The 17657-nt window shown below is 42.9% G+C and overlaps 1 protein-coding gene across 20 annotated transcripts in view; it reads left to right on the top strand.

Annotated features, from left to right (window-relative positions):
* RBFOX1 (RNA binding fox-1 homolog 1) overlaps positions 1–17657 on the top strand; it is a 1162974-nt gene that overhangs the window by 522238 nt on the left and 623079 nt on the right. For 3 of the 20 annotated variants that reach the window (XM_063171123.1, XM_063171126.1, XM_063171124.1), the window contains exon 1: positions 6651–6865. The exons of 7 other annotated variants lie outside the window; for them this stretch is intronic. In XM_063171123.1, coding sequence (XP_063027193.1) covers positions 6676–6865 — 190 coding nt within the window. In that variant the 5' untranslated portion in view covers positions 6651–6675. Of the gene's footprint in view, positions 1–6650; positions 6866–17657 lie in introns of those variants that run through there. 10 more of the 20 variants (XM_063171127.1, XM_063171122.1, XM_063171121.1 and 7 more) reach the window with 7 other exon arrangements.

The following is a 17657-nucleotide window of genomic DNA, read 5'->3' as shown; positions in this document are numbered from 1 at the left end:
CCCCATCAGACAGTCTGGCCCTCCCCAGTCCCTGTCCAGGGTGGTGGTGGCCACCTGTGGGAATCAGAAAAACAGAAACTTCCACAGACATTGAAGGGTTTGATCTGCAACCTTGGGAGAAGCTTGGATTGGTGTAAAAATACAATACACAGACATTAAGTAGAAAAATTATAAAGTTGTGTTTATACTTTGGTTATAAGAAAGAATATACTTAGTTATAGCCAAAATATAAACTTTGTAATTCTTATTATAAGTAAGAATTTACTTACTTTGGTTATAACTAAGGATATGCGTTAGGTAAGTGAGAAACTGCATTGATAAGATGGTGAAGGGTTTATAGTGTAGAGGTGTGGTTGTGTAGAGTAAGCAAAGAGTTTAGAAGTTAGAATAGAAGCATTTGTGTGCATGTGAGACAGAAACCTATTGGATGAAAGTATGCACAGTGCAGCAAAATTAAGTAAAGGTGATAGGTCAGAAAAGCAAAATAAACCTTGTGGCACCTATCCATTGGGTTAGAAAGTTCTGTATTGCCTTGTAACAAAGAACTTGTGGCCATTTTGAGCTATGTCTGGCTGTTTGCTCCCAGAGATCTCACAGCCTCTGAGAGTGATGTTTGTGTGAGCAATAAATCCTCCTTAGCCTGATGATGATGCCATCCCTTCATTAAAGGCAATGATCATCACAGCCACCAGCCCTGGTGTCCCTGCCAGGGCCACATCTGCTGAGCAGGGCCACAGCTGCAGCAGGCAGGGCCTGTTTGGCAGAGCTGTCTGTCCTGCTGTCTGTCTGTCCTGCTGTCTGCTGGGCTGAGCAGCCCCAGCAGGCCGGGAGTGCCTTTGGCTCAGGGATTGGCACAGCTGGGGTGGCCCTGCAGCCGCGGGTGCTGCTGTGCTTGGACAGCCACACATTCTGCCCTGTGAATCTCACAATGTCCTGAGCTGGCAGGGACCCCCCAGGATCATCCAGGGCAGCCCCCAGCCCTGCACAGACCCCCCAGCACCCCCACCCTGTGCCTGAGCATTGCCCAAGCTCTCCTGGAGCTGTGGCAGCCTCGGGGCTGTGCCCATTCCCTGGGGAGCCTGGGCAGTGCCAGCACCTCTGGGGGAAGAACCTTTCCCTGATATCCAACCTAACCCTGCCCTGCCCAGCTCCAGCCGTTCCCTGTCCCAGGGAGCAGAGATTGGAGCTGCCCCTTCACTGCCCCTCCTGAGGATGTTGGAGAGCACAGTGAGGTTCCCCTCAGGCTCCTCCAGGCTGAACAGACCAAGTTCAGCAGCTCCTCTCCAGTCCTTCCCCATCCTCGTGGCCTCCACTGGAAGATCTCCAATGGCTTCATGTGTTTTCTGTGCTGGTGTCCCAAGCTGAACCAGAACTTGAGGTGAGGCAGAGTTAGGAAATGCTGTTTTCACATTGGTATTGGCTGGTGAGACACAGGGCAGGGCAGAGAATGGTGCCAGGCATGAAAAGAGTGTTAATCCCACTCATGACTTCTGAGGGATCAATAATATCTGTACATAAATTCATTTTAAACACTATACCCACTGTGTGAGCCAAGTCTGTGCCTCCCTGTGATAGCAGGCTTATATTTACTTAATACTAGAATTAAGTGAAGGTAGGTGACTGCTTTCATTTTACTTATTGTTCAAAAAAATTCCTATATTATGGCAAGGATCAATACTAAATGTCAGATATTTTATTGCACTTACAGTTACAGAAGATAACACACCTTAGGTTCTGCACATTCTGCATTTTGTGTTCCCTAGATGCCCTGGCATTAATTATAGATTGCTTCAGATTGCAAATGACAGAGGATCTGAAGGGCACTGTGCTACATTTTCATTCTCATCATCTCTATTTTCTGAATTTAGACAGGTTACAAAATATTACTGAAGGCTTGAGCAGTGTTGCCATTTAAATATAGCAGTAACATATCAAGTGTATCAAATAGTTCCTCACTGTTTGGCAAAGGACAAGAAATTTGTAGAGGAGGAAAATCTTGAACCAAAAGCTGTTTGACTGCATCAAGAGTCTGGAGAAATGATTTCTTACACACTTCACTCAGTGCTGACTTTCCTGCTCACTGAAATGTCCTGAGGCTGTTTCATTGTCACTCCTCTCTCCTGACTGGCTTTGCTCTGCTCTGCTAAAATCTGTTTATTCACTGCTGCTGAGGCTGGAGTGGCCTGGATCATTAGCTACCTGTTCAAGGTTAACTTTTTGTGCTGAAATGGCTTTTTGTGAAACACTTTTTTAAGGTTTTGAAAGTACTAGGCATTGTCTTACCTAAAAACCTGAGATTTGAGTGCAGCCATTGCCATGTTTTTAGTGAGAATAAGATTTTTCTCTCTTTCCTCCTCTCTCTCAGTGTTGTAAAACACTCACATTATTTTTAGTCCATTTCTGCTTTATTCATGTGCAAGAACAACAAATATCCTGAGTATATCTGTGAAGTGCTTTACTTTCCAAGTGCTTATCTAATTTGCTGGACACTAATGTTTAAATGTTTGCATATTAAAAAAAACCATGAGCGTTTGTATATTCAGAAATACCACACTAGTGGTTTTCACTCCTCATTCTTGCCAAGCTTTTTTCTCTTAAGCACTAAGCAAATTTCAAAGTGTAGCCATGCAGTTTTTATAATAATTTTGACACTGGAAATTAACTGTAGGCTTGATCAAGATACTTCTTCAATGACACAGCCACACAGACCACATTTCCTATAGAAGGTTGTGATTAGTGTCAGCCAGTTTCTCTGTATGTGTGCTGGCCCTTTTTTAGATTTTTATCCACGCTGTGTCCTCAGGTTTTGGATGTTGTCTTCACCAGTCTGGATTTTGAGCATTTGTGTCAGCTTTCATTTTACTTATTGTTCAAAATAATTCTTAGACAAGTCAAAGCAGAGGGATGTTGGTCTGCCAGCTCAGAGCAGCCTCTGGAGCTGCAGGTGCAGCACCAGGAGCATCCCCTGCACCTCCTAAGGTCCAGGAGGATTTCCAGATCATGAAATCATTCCCATGAGCCACTCCAGGACACCAGCTTTAATACAATTAACCTTCTTGACCCTCCTTGTCATGTTTTGCCTTTTAAATTACCTGATTTTCCAGCTTAACATGTAGTAAACACTTCATTAGTCATTTGGTCATGGTGTGTTTGTAGAGGGATGGAAGTGGAGGAAATGGGCTCACAGGAGCTAAAGCCAAATCAGGGGTACAGCCCAGATGAAATTCAGGAAAAGAGAAATCCTAAGGGGAAGAGAGAACTATTTTTGTTAGCAGTTTTTCCCTTTATTGTGACCTGTGTTGGGCAAGGGGAATCCTGATATTGCCAGGCACTGAAGGAAATTCTTTGTGCTGATCTCAGGCTGCAGAGCAAGCAGGGAAAATATGGAATGTGAAAAGGGAAATTGGAGGTGACGGCTTCAAGTTGTAAAACAGTGTTTCAGCCCCATTTTAAAGTATTTAATATATATTTACTGTCACGCCTTTTTTAAAAAGCTTGTCAATGTTCTATTTCAGGTGGGAAAAGTACAGGCAAATAGATGGTTAATGGTGAAACTTCCCCCTCCTGCTGTAGGAGAGGAGACAGAACATATCAAATACCAGTTCTGGATGCAGATTTGTGGGGCTCAGTCCTGTGCCAAGCTGTTGTTCAAGCTGGAATGCTTGCATGTACATAAACCAGTCACTGTTTGAGCCAGTGCCTGGATGGAATTCCTTAGGATGGAATTAGCAGCTGGCCAGAGGGATGGGGCAGTGCCAGTGAACTCTTGATGTCCTCACAGGGCTCAAAGTTCCTCCTGCTGGTGTCAGGGCTGAAAAGTTTGTGAGCTCCCCAATGGCACAGCCTGTGACTGAGCTCTGCTGGTTTGGGATTCCTGTGGATCAAGGCACTCACAGTAAATATTGCTCCTGTCAGTTCATGGGAGAGGCTTCTGCAGTGTTGGGATGCTGAACTGCAAATAAAGGAGCAAGAGGATAAACAGAATAGAAATAGGTGTGTTTCTTCCTCTTTCAAAGCCCTCACAAAGCATTGCTGGGTTTATCCCTGTTGGCAAAGCTGAGTTATTTTTATAATTACTGCACTTGTGTACTTCTCAGCTGGGCTTAGTAGAAGTTCACTAGGTAGAAGTAAAGTTGTGCTTGCTAGGCAAGCCAAAATCCAAAAAAAAACCCAGCAGGTCTGAATGCAAAACCAAAATTTTTAAGAGAAAAATCTGAGAAATGAACCATCTACTTTTACTTTAGTGTTAGGACTCTTATAGCTATAAATCCAAATTCACTGCCATTACTCATCTCTCTAAGGTGTTGATTTTATAGAAGTGATGCTAGGGAAACAACCCACCCAAAAGTGAATTAAAATCTAAATCTTAAGTTATCACACAAATGTTTGCTATTTATACTGTCCATCTGTCTATGGTGCCTGACAGATAATCAATATACTCTTACTAAAAAAAAAATAAATCCTGTTGCTTTGGAGAAACACAGCACTGAGCCCAGCCAGAAGTTCCTGTAATACCTCTGAGCGTTGCTGCATTTGCAAAGTGGGCTGAGAAATAAGGGCAGATGAATATTTTCTAATAACTGAATAGTCAAATAGTGGGATTGAAAGCAAGAACAAAACATCTGTGTCCTAAACTCTGTGTTCTTGAGCAAGGCTGCTTGGGGCTGCAAGGAGTGGGCAGTGCTGCCTGCTCTCAGTTGCACTAACACTGATTTATTTGTGTTTTTTGCGTGGGGGAAATGTTTGCATTTTGCTGCTGAGGTTTGGAAGAAATTCAGCTTTTCTTGCTTGGTGATCAGCAAGCTGTTTTGTGGAGCTCAGTTATTATGGCTCCAGTTTTTGCCTCCTCGTGGGCATTTCTGTTGAAATTTGGGACTTTTCAGGGGGCTGGTTTCAGTGGGAGGTTGGTGCTGTCTTTTGGTGGAAAGAATGCCTAAACTCCAGCTCCTGCAGATGACTCATGGATCACAGCTAATCAGAGTCACAGTGCTTCTTCATACATCTGATTATCTATGTTTGTAGCAGGCTTATTTTCATTAGGGAAGCAAACTCTAAAGCTATAATAATCCAGTAAATTATTATGTACAATTGTATAGATGTGAGCTGAATTTTTTACTTGGTATCAAAGAGAAATGGTCACTGTAATGAAACAAATTCTACTTCTATTTGTGCAAGTCCATGAACAACTAAATATGTAAAACAAAACATTTTTTCTCATTTATTTTTCAGGTTTTGCAGAATGCTGTTTTTGTCTGTTTTTCAGCTCATTATAAAACTTCTGTGGTAGAATCTTCCAGCTGAATCTGGAAGGGTTTTGCAGGTCTTTGAAGTACAAGCCTTTATCTAGTTTGGGATGTGTGGCTCTTCTTAGCAAGTTAATAGAATCTACGTCCTGAGACATTACAGGGTAAAATGTTAAATAAATTCATTGTTATTGCATTAAATCTCAGGGGAATAAATGGCCAGTTTGGAAAGAAAATTTTTGTTATTGAGTGGCTTTTCGGGGTTTTGAGGGTTCAGCCAAAACAAAATTGAAATAGTTATAATGGAAAAAACCTGCAGCACAAAAGTTCTATTCAGTTCTCCTAGTGAGGCATTTTTAATCTTTTTGAGGGTGAGTTTGAGAGTTAATTGTTGATTTTGTCAGTTTTATAAGCACACCAGCATAATGAATTTTTGACCTGCTGAAAGAACAACGAGCAAGTTCAGCTTTGAATTTTCAGGAGGGTGGTTGGTCTGCTTTTGGCATAATTTAGTTCAGAGCTAAGAGCAGCCCACCCTCAGGACTCTGCTGCTGTCTGAAAAAAAACCAAAAAACATCAATTCTGTGACAGCAGTGCCTGCATGAGCAGCTGCTTTAAACACATTGATAGTGAATAAAAGTGTTGGGTACATTAAAAATGGACCTAAAAGCAGAGGGGGAGGAGGTGCCTTTGAGTGGTGGTGTGCACTAAGTCCTGTTGATTTTGGTGGTTGGGCTGTAATTGATCCCACATCGTGCAGCAGCAGAAACCCATGGAGGCATCCAGAAGTTACCTGTAAGTAGCTGGGGTTGCAGAGGGAGACCCTTTATCCCTGCCATTTGTCACTGGCTGTGCCAGGTGTGTCTGGGGGCTCTGCTGCAGGTGTCTCTGGTGTGCAGCCCTTGGCAAATTCATCCCTTGTGCCCCTGGAGCTGCCCCTCGCAGGCTGCAGAGGCAAACCATGGGCAGCAGCCTCTGCTTTTATTCTTATTGTACTGGCACACAGAAAAATGCACAAAATACCTCGTGCAAAACAACAACAAAAAAAAGGTGCCTAGAATATTTAGTGATTGATTTTGCAATTAGAAATTTGCTGGTCATTGTCCTGCCCCGGGACAGATTTCAGAGTAGTGATTGAAGCCAGAACGGAAGAGACGACGTCTTTTAAAGTCGTTCTGTCAAATCATTTAAATTAGTTTAAAGGGCAGTTCATCCAATTTCAGAAAATACTGCTTGTGTCTTTTCCCACTGCTCCTGGATTTTGAAAAGTTATTGCTGATGTCTCAGGGAAAGGATTCCAAGCGCTGCGAGAGAGCAAGCAGCTCCCTGCACAAACACACAGCGCCGGTTCTGCATGAGAAGCAGCGCTGAACTTCCTAGGAAGAGTATTTTGAGCAGGTCCAGTTGATAAGCACTCCAGAATCAATATTTCATGTTATTCTACTATACAAATATAACACTGATAGCGGCAGCGCTACAAGAGGCTGGAAACAAGTCAATGTCACAGGCAGTTGGCATTCAGGCTGCCTGTCCAGCAGGCAGCTCCTGCAGCTCTGGCTGTGCTTTGGGCAGGGCACCGTGTGATGGAGTGGCAGCACCAGCCATGCTCACAGCACCTCTGGGTAAGTCTTTCCTCACCTTCTGCCCCCTTTACTGGAGCCATACTGGGATATTTCTATAGAAAGGCTGATGCTGAGTTTTTCATCTTTTTCTTGAACTGAATCGCTGTGTTGAAAGGATTGATTTTAATGCCTTGACATCAAAATTTTGTTACTGATCTTGAAATAGAATCAACTGCAAATATTTTGCTCAGGGAATTAACTCTGGTTTTGATTCTCTCCCATTCTCTCTGGGAATGCTCTGTAAGGGAGATCAGTGCTCTTTGGCATTTATATTTTTTAGTTAGAGGATGTAGCAATGAGGAGACAGAATAATGAATTGCCAGGGAGGCAGGGAAGTTAGAGGAATATAACTGGTGCTTATGCCCATTATTGTTGCAGGTTTTTGACATTTAAAGTGGTTTGCAACCCTTCGCTTATCAGAGCTAATGCCAGACAATCAGTCACCCTGGCACAGCAGTTCTGTGCCTCACTGTTAGTAATGCTGCTGATAATTGATGTGCAGCAGCAGAATTTATAAATGAAATTAGCTCCCCAAAGTTTAAGTATGACTGTGATTGAAGCAGTAATGATAGAGTTCATGTGAGTACGTTTGCCATTTATCTGAATGTATCATTACTGACAGTGCTTTTTCCTTAACATTTTGTTATCCTTATTCGTGTCATTGTTATAATGTCCTCTCAGATACCTGCAAATTAAACTGACTTGTACTCAATGCTGATTCTTCCTGCCCACCCCTGCGCCTCCTTCTCTGGAATTAATTTGTGCAACATTTGATTTTTAAGAACTCTGGGAGCATCTATAACATAGTCAGAGGAAAGTGCTGTTCAAATAATTGGGGAACAGCTTTGGCTTTCTTGTCAGTGAAGGCTTTTCTATGCTTTATTTGTCAGGAGTATCAGTGTTTTAATTCAATATTGTTATTTTTATTCAAAATTCAAAAAGTGGCTTTAGCTACAAATGAAAGTGAATAGACATGGAATTTTTAGCAACCCAGCAATGTTTCAGACTTTGGACTCAAAATCAAGAGAGACCCACATCACCATGGATTTGATAATATCTTTAGCTAATCCTAGAGACTCTTTTTTTAAAAACTCTTATGAAAAATTACTGAAGGAGACACAATTTTGGTGATGATTCCATGGTAATCTGAAAATAAAGTGATTAAACATGACTTTAGTCAAATAAATTCTGATTTTTAAAAATCATGTATCTGTTTTCTGTATCTTCAAAACCAGAACTTGATTATCTCATTTTGTGATGGTTTTCTGTTGTTCCAGTTACTTTTTTGCATGTAGAGATTTTAAAGGGCTATAGGACAGAAGGTTTTTGGTATTAGTGAATATCAAAGAATTTGTTAGAAAAAGTCTCATCATCTCCATTCTGCACAGTAAAACCCCAGAAATTCTGTGCAAAGAGGTGAGGTTGGAATAGTTCAAATTACCTTGATTTACTTTAAGGATAGATAAGTACAAATAGTTTGCTCTTTTTTTTGTTTGTTTGGGTTTATTTGTTATTGTTTGCTCTGTTTTGGTTTTTTTTTTTTTTTTTTACTAGACCAATTTCTCTAATAAAATGTATTGAGATCTGAAAAAGAAAAGGTTATATTTGTATGTTTCCCATCACTGGAGTAATTTTTCTGAAATTTTAGTGAAGATGGTGGAAAAACCCAGCAACTAAATTAGATAATATGTATAAATTCATAGAAATGCTTGTTTTTAGAAATCCATCCAAGCCTCAGCACTGACTCAATTTTAGTTCTCAGAACTGTTTTGCTTTAATCCCTTTCCAGCCACGAATTAAACTGAGGAAAATATTTACAGTGCATCTACTGCATACCAAGGGAATGGCCCACGCTGCCTGGCCTGGCCGGTAACTTTTGTGTTTTTACCTCATGAGGAGGTTGAAATGAATGAACACGAATGTGATTTCAGAAGGTTATGCCTGGTTTCAGTGGTGCTCATTTCAGTCTCTGTAGCAAAAGAACTGGAGGGCTTCCAGTTTATTCTCTTTTTTTGTACAGGAGATGTCATCTTTGAGCACGTTCAGCAAATTCAGTATTATAAGGAGACAACAGGTTCAAACAGGATCTCCCTTGCTTAAAACATTGTAGAATATCCTATATACACATATGTGGTTCTGCCTTTTTGGTAATGTTTGAATATTGGGACCCAAAGGAAGTAAAAATGTCGTATGTTCTGAGATTTTAGATCTTTGCCTGTTTAGTATTTTGGGGGATTTTCACCTGGGTTCCTTGCAGGAAGACAGTAGTGTTGGATTTCCTGGACATCTTTATTTTGAAGTGTTCCCTTTAACAACACATAATTTGTGACATCAGGTTTTGGTTGCTTCATTGAATGCAGTTTAGTCTTCTAGTGGTTTAGATTTAATTAACAATGTACTAATTGATACACCAGACAAGTTCAAGGACACAACCTCCACACAGTTTCACCAGCCATCTAATTTATATGAATTTCCTCTAAGTCATGACAGTGATGCTTTAATCCATTAAAACCCACATGGAAATTCAGGGACAGAACGCATTTCTTAATTTCTGAGCAGTGAAGTGTAAAACTTTCAAATGCCAGTGTGTGGCATTCACATTCTCTAAAAAATCCCTTCATCCAGGATTTTTCTCCTGGGAAGCTGAGGAGCCTCAGAGAAAAGGAAAACAATTCTTGTCTCATTTGCTTCTCCTGTGTAGTGCTCATGTGGAATGTGTTTGGAGATTGTTCACCCACAGGTGATTGTTCCATTGCATTCTGCTGGGAGTTGTTTTCACTCTTTGGTCAATCAGGGCCAAGCTGTGTCAGGACGCTGGAGAGAGTCAGGAGTTTTCTTTATCATCTTTTTAATTGAGTAAGCATCCTTTCTGTAGTCATTAGTTTAGCATAGCATTCTTTAATATAATATAGTATAATAAAATAATAAATCAGCCTTCTGAGAACATGGAGTCAGATTGATCATTCCTCCCTGCCATGAGGGTCCCTGCAAACCCAATTCCAGTGTTGAACTGTGCCAGCCTGTGCCCTGCTGTGGGCATGGGCAGTGTGGCACCAGCTCAGGGCTCTCTTGGCTGGTGCCAAAATGCTGAGGAGGGCTCAGCTCCCCCTGCTCAGGGGTCTCTGCTGTGCAGAACTGTGAGGTCACAGCCTCTGCTGAAAGTTCTTGAAGGGGTGAGTCAGTGACTTGTTTTAGCTGTTTAATTCTTGGTGGGGATTAGGCATTCATCATTTCCATCTCTGGAGATAGACTCCATTTAAAGTAAGGGGAGGAGGGGTTTTGGAGGTTGACTTGGAGTAGCAGAGATCAAAGTGAGGTGAGGTGTTGGTCTGATTTTTTAAGATTTTCTAAGCTTTTTTATGTTTACATTATTGTAATGAACCTTTTCCCACACTTTCTGTAAATAGCTCATTGTTTTGCCTTCTTTTATGGAAGAAGAGAAGTTTAATAGACTACTAGTTTGTCCAGTGTCATTGGAGAAGTGGCACTGTCACCCTCCAATCCACTGTGCGTTTTGGAAATCTATAAATGTTGGAGTCAGAAAGTAAAAAATCCCTTCTTTACCTTGGAAAGAGCAGTGATTCCATTGTGTGTTGTGTCCTATAGTGACAGTGAGGATTGTTAAAGTGCTCCCCTATAACTGTGCTGAGCTCTCTGCAGGGCTGTAACCACAATCTGGCAGTTTCAGGTGCTTTCTGTGAACTTAGAAGGGCAAAATCTTGCCCTCCTCTTTGTCTTTGGGCAGGATCTGTGCCCCTTTCTCACCCTGATTTTTTAAGATTTGCCTTCTGCTGTCTACATTCTTGTAATGAACTTTCTCACACGCTTTATGTAAATACCTTCTTGTTTTGCATTCTTTTATGGAGGAGGAGAAATGTGATGGACTGTTGGTTTTTCCAGTGTCATTGGAGAGGTGGCACTGTCACCCTCCAATCCACTGTCACTTTTGGACATCTGTAAATGTTGGAGTCAGAAAATAAAGTTCCCTCTTTTTTACCTTGAGAGCAGCAGTGTGAGTGTGTGTGGTGTTATTTCATGTCCTGCAGTCACATCCCCTCCTGATACAAGTCTGGAAGGGGGGAGTGAAGCTGAAGGACACCACTGAAGGAATGTTCAGGAGCAGAGTCAGACCAGGCCATCCCTGCCACAGCTGGCAGCCAAGGGGGATGCTGAAAAGAAGGGACCCTTCTGCTGAAATGTCAGCAAAGCTGGGATTGAGCTCTGTGACTTGCTTTTAAGGACAGTCTTTATTAACTCACTCCCTGAACTGGTTACCACAGTGGTAACAGCAGCAGTTGTCTCTGCTTGTAGCAGGAAGGACTTTTCATAAAAGTTAATCTTCCCTGAGCAAACAAATTTTAATCTGTGGGTTCCATCATCTTCTGCTTTTTAATAGTATTGCTCTTTTAATATCACTTCTTTTCTAACAAGATCATACCCTGCTCCCTTAGGCCATGTTAAAAAGGTCAGTCACTGAGTGGTATTTTAATTTAAATAAAGAGTGAAAGACAGAGTGTTTTTGCTAGAATACTAAAAGATCACCTATTTAAATCTTCCTTTTAAAGTCTGTTTAACTATCTTTCTTTGAGGCTTTTTCTATGACCTTCAACATAATTTAAACTTAATTTTTAATTCATTATTCATGCCATTAAATACTGAAACCCGTTGCTTGCTGCAGTTTATTTCTCTATTAAATGCATGTTTTCTGTTGGTTTTGTTTGGTTCTGTAATGAATTCTGATGCATTGGCATTTTAAAATACGGTATAGAAGAATGATTATTTTGAGAAGTAAAAAACCTCAATGTGTAAACAGTGTATTACATCAACAACGTTATTTAAGGTGAATAAGGAGGTGGGGGAAATACAGGTTGAACTTGGGGCCTCTTAGCTTGATAAATTCAGTGTAAATGCCACTGTCCTGTGCTGCCCTGTGTGGCTGGGAATGGGCTGCCCTGAGTGTTCCCAATCTCTGAGGTGCTTCAGCTGCACACAGCAATAACTGTGGCAGCTCCACTGACACCCTGGCACCTGCTCTACATCATTGTTTTGGCTTCCCCATTTTTTTCTCACTTGGTAATTGAGTTTCATGGCTTGGTGCAGGAGATGGAATGAACTGCAGATAGTTATGTTATTATAGATTAGCCATAGTGATACTGGGGTTTGTAGAGACCTGATATGCTGCAGGAAAGCACCCAGAACTAATATCACCGAATAAAGGAAATAAATTAAGCCCTTAAAATGATGTATTTTCATTGCCAGGGAGCAGTTTTTTCCACCCCTCCTGAAGCTGATGGGCTGGTATCTCATTTGCTGTAGCCAAGTAGGAGCTGCACCCTTGCACAGCAGTGAGAAGCAGATACACAGATTCTCATCACTGCAGAACACATGCACAGTTATTTTTTTGTTGTCTGTCAGCATTCAGGTACTTTAGTAATATAAACTACTTTTATATCTTCCTTCACTTGATTCAATGGCCTTAAGCGTGGCACAATTACAAGTAGTTGGGTAAATAAGGGGAAAATCCAGTGTTCTGTTAGTGTTGCTTCCCAGAGTTTTTGTCTGGCAGTCATTAGCAGTACAGGTTAATTGGAGAAACTTTTGAAGAGGGTACAATGCACTGTTAAGGGAAAAAAGTGCCCAAAATCCAAGGTTAAGTTACAAGAGTGAAGTAGCAGAGCTATAACATTTTACAGTGTTCCTCTGGGGTTTTTAAAGCAGGGGAGAGAGAGAAAACATTTCCCAAAAGCGGACAGTTTCCTAAATTTGGCACAGCTCTGTAGGTGGCAGGAGCACTGATGCTGTGACCCTGGGGCATTATCAGCACTGTCACAGTGACCTGATAAGCTACTGGGTATCCCCTGCAGCCCCCTGATCTGTGGGTGACATGTCCCATGCAGGTCCCTCATCTGTGGATGACATGTCCCTGTGCCTCTGCATTGCCATGCAGGAGCCAGGGTGAAAAATATATATGAATATATCTATGAATGTGAACTAAATATATGAAATATATGCAGAGACCCACTGCAGCTCTGGATTGCCATGCAGGTCCCATAGCCAGGGTGACACTGTGACCCTGGATTGCCTTGCAGGTCCCTGCTCTGTGTGTGACACTGTGTGACTCTGCATTGCCATGCAGATCCCCGAGTCAGGGGTGACACTGTGGCTCTGGATTGCCATGTCCCTGTGTGACACTGAGGCTCTGCACTGCCATGTCCCTGTTCCAGGGGTGACACTGTGGCTCTGCACTGCCATGTCCCTGCTCTGTAGGTGACACTGTGGCTCTGCATTGCCATGTCTCTGTTCCAGGGGTGATACTGTGGCTCTGGATTGCCATGCAGGTCCCTGATCCGTCTGGCTCTGTGCCTCTGGATTGCCCTGGAGGTCCATGTGTGACACTGTGGCTCTGGATGGCCGTGTCCTGCTCTGTGTGTGACACTGTGGCTCTGGATGGCCATGTCTTGCTCTGTGTGTGACACTATGGCTCTGGATGGCCATGTCCTGCTCTGTGTGTGACACTATGGCTCTGGATGGCCATGCAGGCCCCTGTGTGACACTGTGGCTCTGGATGGCCGTGTCCTGCTCTGTGTGTGACACTGTGGCTCTGGATGGCCATGTCCTGCTCTGTGTGTGACACTGTGGCTCTGGATTGCCATGCAGGCCCCTGTGTGGCACTGTGGCTCTGGATTGCCCTGGAGGTCCATGTGTGACACTGTGGCTCTGGATGGCCATGTCCTGCTCTGTGTGTGACACTGTGGCTCTGGATGGCCATGCAGGCCCCTGTGTGACACTGTGGCTCTGGATGGCCGTGTCCTGCTCTGTGTGTGACACTGTGGCTCTGGATTGCCATGCAGGCCCCTGTGTGACACTGTGGCTCTGGATGGCCATGCAGGTCCCTGCTCCCTGTGGCTCTGTGATCCCACACCAGGCCCTGCTGAGCCAGCAGAGTGTGCCACCCCTGCCTTTTCCTTGTCCCCATCCTGGAGCCCACTCAAGGACATGCCCTGTCTGACCAGGACACCCAAGGACATGGCCTATATGACCAGGACACCCAAGGACGTGGCCTATGTGACCAGGACACCCAAGGACATGCCCTGTCTGACCAGGACACCCAAGGACATGGCCTATGTGACCAGGACACCCAAGGACATGCTCTGTCTGACCAGGACACCCAAGGACATGCCCTGTCTGACCAGGACAGCTCCCAGAGAAGGACAAGGCCCAGCCCTGCCTGTGCTGTTTGAGCAGAGAATCCCAGCCCCTCACGGAGCTGGTGATGTCTGTCTGTCCCTCAGCTCCACTCCCAGCCAGCCCGGGGGCATTCCCAGCCTGTCGCAGCAATCCTGGGGTGCCAGCCCCCCCTCCCCAGGGCCCTTCAGCTGGTGTCCCCTTTGCTGAGCCACCCCCAGCGTGGCCCTGCCATCCCCAGGCTGCCAGGGCAGATTGATGGGCTCCCCAGTTAATGGAATCCATATATTCTGTCACCCTGCAGGACCTCCCTGGGAAATTACCTCCCCTTTCCTTGCTCTTGGAGAAGAGTTACTGTGTGGGAGCCAGACTGGGATTAGCTGCTTTTATCCACAAGACAGATCTACATATATCTTGATTTTTTTACTTATTTTTAAATTTTTTTTTATTTTTTCCTCTCCTTCCTTTCCCCCCTCTCCTTCCAACATCTTGAAGTAATTTGTGACAAGGTTAAATTTCTGTACTGCTTATTGAAACACACATTAGGGCACAATTTGAACAGGATTAGTGAAATACCAGCTCTCTACCGGTACATAGTTCTGCATTCTCAATTCTGTTTGGAAAAATATAATAATGGATAGAATAATCTGCTAATTCTATCCTATAACAGATGGAATGTGTGTCCTGGGCCATATGGCTGCTGGTTTGGGCTGTTTGGGATACCCTGTTGCTTTTACCATATATGTTGTTGCTTTGGAGCTTGCTGGTGTGATGTTGAAGCACATACATTTCCATTCTTCACAAGTTCTTAATTAAAACCACTCTAACTGTGAAATATAGCTAGATCTAGGGCTGCCTGAGATTTGTGTAAAGGTTTATATGAAATATATGCAGAGATCCACTTTATTGGGTGTGTAGACAGAAGATAAAAAAGAGCCTTCTTCTTATGTATATTTTGAGTTTATTTTAGTGTCATCAGTGCAAAAATAATTCTGTTAATTTTGCTAAATGATACTGTGCATGTGCTTTTCTCAGTTTACACAAAAGTAGTATTTGTGGAAAGCTTAAGATAAAAATTATCTTTCAATTTGTCAGAGAAATGAGTCTCCTGTTTCCATTCCAAAAAGCCAAGATGGATAATCTGGAACTTGTGAAGGGGCCCATATTAAATTAATTCTTCACAAAATTTTTGTGTATTGATGAGCTGAGGCTTATTAAAAAAAAACGTGATTATGTTAAGATAGCATTGCTGTCTTTGTGAGATTCACAAGTTTGTGTGATAAATGACCTCCCTTGGGATTCTCAGCAGAGAATTTCAGAGCTGGAGTGATTTTACAGCCCATTGCTGGTGCTCTGATTTGTGTTATTGTCCTTGACAGGGGAGCAGGGCTGGGGCACAGCCATGACCTTTATGTAAAGCAGCTCCTGTCACCTGGTTGGGTTTGCAGCAGGGCGGGGCTCCACTGCTGCCAATCCTCACACACATGCTGCTAAAAAACAGATTTGGGGGATTTTTTGTCTTTCTTTAGTTACAGCCAAAGCTCAGGGCAGAGCTCAGCTCCAGCCCAGAGTGCAGCCAGCCCAGGGGGTGCAGGGACCCCAAACCTCCCTGTGTGCCCCCAAACCTTACTGTGTAAGCCCAATTTCATTGTGTGCCCCAAACCTCACAGTGTGCCCCCAAACCTCCCCTTGTGACCCCAAACCTCACTGTGTGTCCCCAAACCTGTGTGATCCCAAACCTCAGTGTGCTCCCAATTTCACTTTGTGCCCCCAAACCTCACTGTCTGTCCCCAAACCTCACTGTGTAACCCCTCAAACCCCACTGTGTGACCCCAAACCTCACTGTCTGTCCCCAAACCTCGCTGTGACCCCAAACCTCACCGTGTGCCCCCAAACCTCACTGTGTAACCCCTCAAACCCCACTGTGTGCCCCCAAACCTCCCCGTGTGACCCCAATTTCACTGTGTGCCCCCAAACCTCCCCTTGTAGGACCCAGGCCATGCTGGGGGAGTCTGGGGTTGTGTCCTGGGCTCACCTGAGTGGGCAAAACTCGGAAAGGGGAATTTCTGAGAATGATTATTCCATCTCTTTATCCATCTCCTGCATGAGGAGCCCACACTGATGAGTTCCAAATACCACCTCTCCATGGTATTCAATAGGTTCCTTTTTCCTTGATTAATTAATAGAGCCTCTTTGCTGTGGCTTTTCCTCAAATTGAGTCTTTTCTCATCCTTGTGAGAGCCTTTGGTATGATACACTCAAAGCAGTCAGAGGTGCAGAATTTTACTGAATAATAAAATTCCTGCTTTAGTCTAGATGTATTTTAATTTTTATTGTGGTAATGCTGTTTGGAAAGAACAGTCTTTTGAGTGACTTCTGTCAGATTTAAAATCAGTAATTTAAACAAAAGCAGAACACTTTTTAAAAAGTTAAATCCAGTTAGAATCTTTTATGAATAAGAAGCTTGACTAGGCCAATATTCAAGCAGCAATCAATTTATTAATTAATATGGTAAAGTATGAGCAATACAGCGCTGGGTACAGTGGGAGAAGTTTTCCCTCCAACTGCACACCCATAGTTGAGGTTACAGGTATTTATAGGGGTACTCATCAGCTTTCCCAGCAGTTTCTATTCCAATTTTTACTCATCAGCAGTTTCTATTCCAATTTTTACATCCCAATTCTATACACTATTGTGATTTAGTTTTTCTCAGGATGTATCCCAAAAGGAATATCTTAGATGGTGCTGGTCTGCTTTCTGAAAGAAGAAACACGAATCCCATCTGGTGAAGTCCAGCTTCCAGATGTGGGTCCACCTTTTAATTACAAGGACTATAAATCTCATAACAGTGATGTCCAGCTTCCCTTGGTCGAAACCATAAACCCTTGAGTTGATGTTCATCTTCCTTTCTCAAGCTGCTTTTCTCTTTTTTGTTAAGGTGTGAGATAAGTGTGTTTCCTTTATATATATTCTAAAGCTATAGTTTCAAAGATACAAGCAATATTCTAAAATTATATTTCAAAAGGTTATTATTGCAAAATTCTTTAAGGCTTAGTTACAAGGAAACAGCAACATCCTTAATGCTTTAATTCCAATGCTCCTAAATCAACTAAAGTTAATTTCAAACAAAAGATAGGTTCAAAGGCCTTCTTCCATGCTTTACTTTCCTCAGTTATTATTAGAATTTGCAACTGTCCCATTGTTGGTCTCCACACACATGGCAATCACACATACACACATTGACTGCATGTACCTGACACCAAACACAGCTTGGTATTTCACAAATCCCTTTAGAAGTGTGTGGTACACTGCACACAGAATCCTTAGGCCCCTCAGCTTCAGCATTTGTCCAACATGAACAAATTTTTTTCCAGCATGAACCTGTCTTTAACTGAGATTGGAAGACCGTATCACTCTTTGTGTCTCTAAATGCTTTATTAAAAGTGTATATTTCATGTGAGCCTTTGCACCTACAGAGACTTTTCTTCCCTAGATGAATTGAAATGGTCCACACATGGATATAGAAGCTATTATTTTCCCAGCAGGATGTTAAACTGCTCATCAACTCTTGCAGAGCCAAAACACTTAGGAAAACCATGCAGGTGAA

Source organism: Melospiza melodia, chromosome 18 (assembly GCF_035770615.1).
Source record: "Melospiza melodia melodia isolate bMelMel2 chromosome 18, bMelMel2.pri, whole genome shotgun sequence".
NCBI lineage: Eukaryota > Metazoa > Chordata > Aves > Passeriformes > Passerellidae > Melospiza > Melospiza melodia.
The sequence above is the reverse complement of the archived record's forward strand: the minus strand, read 5'-3'. Positions and strand labels throughout refer to the sequence as shown.